The 2,202-nt window shown below is 14.9% G+C and overlaps 1 protein-coding gene across 2 annotated transcripts in view; it reads right to left on the bottom strand.

Annotated features, from left to right (window-relative positions):
- The window catches only part of PRSY57_1030700 (OTU-like cysteine protease, putative), a gene marked incomplete at both ends in the record, with an annotated part of 3,580 nt that extends 2,685 nt beyond the window's left edge, over positions 1-895 (bottom strand). The window contains 4 exons of one of the 2 annotated variants that reach the window (XM_020114898.1): positions 147-226; positions 396-536; positions 627-674; positions 812-895. In XM_020114898.1, the coding sequence (XP_019970443.1) occupies positions 147-226; positions 396-536; positions 627-674; positions 812-895 (353 nt within the window). Of the gene's footprint in view, positions 227-395; positions 537-626; positions 675-811 lie in introns of those variants that run through there. The other variant, XM_020114897.1, reaches the window with a different exon arrangement.
- Between the last annotated feature and the right edge of the window lie 1,307 nt (positions 896-2,202).

Here is a 2,202-nt window from a genome sequence, read left to right as displayed (position 1 = left end):
CTAAACTTATTCTTCAAAAGTTGAAAAAAAAAAAAAAAAAAATATATATATATATATATATATATATATATAAATATATATACATATATTTATTAAATCATTTCCAAAAATATATTATTTTTCTATTTATTTGTTTAAAATTTTACCTTTCTATATACGATTTATAACTTTCATCATACTCAATAAAATTCTTATACAGTTCTTCATTTTTCAATAAATGTTCCACCTTAACAAATATATAAATATAATAAAAATAAATCACAAATACATCGTAAATATATACATTCTATTATCATTCTTAACATATAAATATATTCTTAAGAACATATATTAATATATATATATAATATATATATAATATATATATATATATATATAAACCAATTTTTCCTTACCACTTTTTTTCTTATCTCTTTGTAATTCTCTTCATGATTATATAATTGATCTGACACAGCCCTAAATAAGCAGTTTCCATCTGTCCTTATGCTTTTTATATAAAAATTTTTTTTAAAGTTTGTGTCATGATAATCATTTATCTACATTAAGAAAATGTAATAAGAATAAAATTAAATATATATATATATATATATATATTTATTTATTTATTTATTTATTTTTATTTTAACCAATGAATAGGTAATTTCTCCTCTTTCGGATTCTATATTGTTGTAATTCTATAATTGTACAAAGGAAAAAAAAAAAAAAAAAAAACAAATAAATAAATTATATAATTTTATATCATATTATATATATAAAAAACAAAAAAATTCACATATTATTCTTATCAATGTACACGTCTTGTTATTTTTACTTTTTCATTCTGTAACTTTACATTTTTCTTTTTCTCTGTTTTTTTTTTCCTCTTTTGTTGATTCGCTCGTTTTTTTTTACTCATATTTATACAACAATCTTTATAATATAAAAAAAAAAAAAAAATATATATATAATACAATATATACATACATACATATATATAAAAATATATATATATATATATATATATATATGTATATATATTTGTGTGGTAACATAAACAATTGTAAGGAAAAATATAAAAAATGAACACTAAAAATAATTTGACATGTCTTATATTTTTATATTTCAGCAATTTTTTTTGTCTTTGTACTTATAAAATATATATGCGTCTAAGACTACTTCTCGCATAAGATATATCTACATAAACATATGTAATAAAACAAATAACAAAATGAACCTAGAAAAAAAATAAAATAAAATAAAAAATAAAAAGTCGTATATAAATAATAATGTAAACATTAATTATATATATATATATATATATATATATATATATATTTTTTTTCTTTTTTCCTCACTTTTTTTACGAAACATAAGAAAATATAATGAGAATGTTAATAAGTAATAATAGGTATATTATAAAATATCTTATATGCATATATATAATATATATATTTATTTGTTTTATATGGAAATTAATAATTATATATATATATATATATATATATATATATATATATGGGTAGAATCAAGCTGTAGAAAATATTATACAAATATATAATTAAATTTTTATTTTCTTCATAAATTTAATTTCTGTTATTTTCATAGTATGCTGTTTTTTTTTGTTTTTTTTTTTTCTTTTTATTACATTGAACAAATGATAAATATATAAATTTGTTATAATAATATGGTTACACATATACACGATGCGCATATATATGTATAGGCTATACTTTATATCATGTTATATTATTATATCATGTTATATTATTATACCATGTTATATTATTATATCATGTTATATTATTATACCATGTTATATTATTATACCATGTTATATTATTATACCATGTTATATTATTATATCATGTTATATTATTATATCATGTTATATTATTATACCATGTTATATTATTATATCGTGTTATCTTCTTTTTTTTTTTTTTTTTTTTGTTATTTCATCAAAAGCCCTAGACATTTGAAAAAAATAATAAAAAGACATAACAAATATTTAAAATATTATAACACTAATATATATAAACGTTAACTAATTATTTAATTCTCTTTAAAAATAAAAAAAAAAGGAAAAACATTTATAAAATATAAAAAATAAATAATATATATATATATATATTTATTTATTTATTTATTCATATGTATAATATTATAATAATGTATTTTCACTAATGTTAAAAAAAAAAAAAAAAAAAAAAAAAAAAAAAAAAA

The sequence above is a fragment of the Plasmodium reichenowi genome, chromosome 10, assembly GCF_001601855.1.
Source record: "Plasmodium reichenowi strain SY57 chromosome 10, whole genome shotgun sequence".
Classification (NCBI taxonomy): Eukaryota; Apicomplexa; class Aconoidasida; order Haemosporida; family Plasmodiidae; genus Plasmodium; species Plasmodium reichenowi.
The sequence above is the reverse complement of the archived record's forward strand: the minus strand, read 5'-3'. Positions and strand labels throughout refer to the sequence as shown.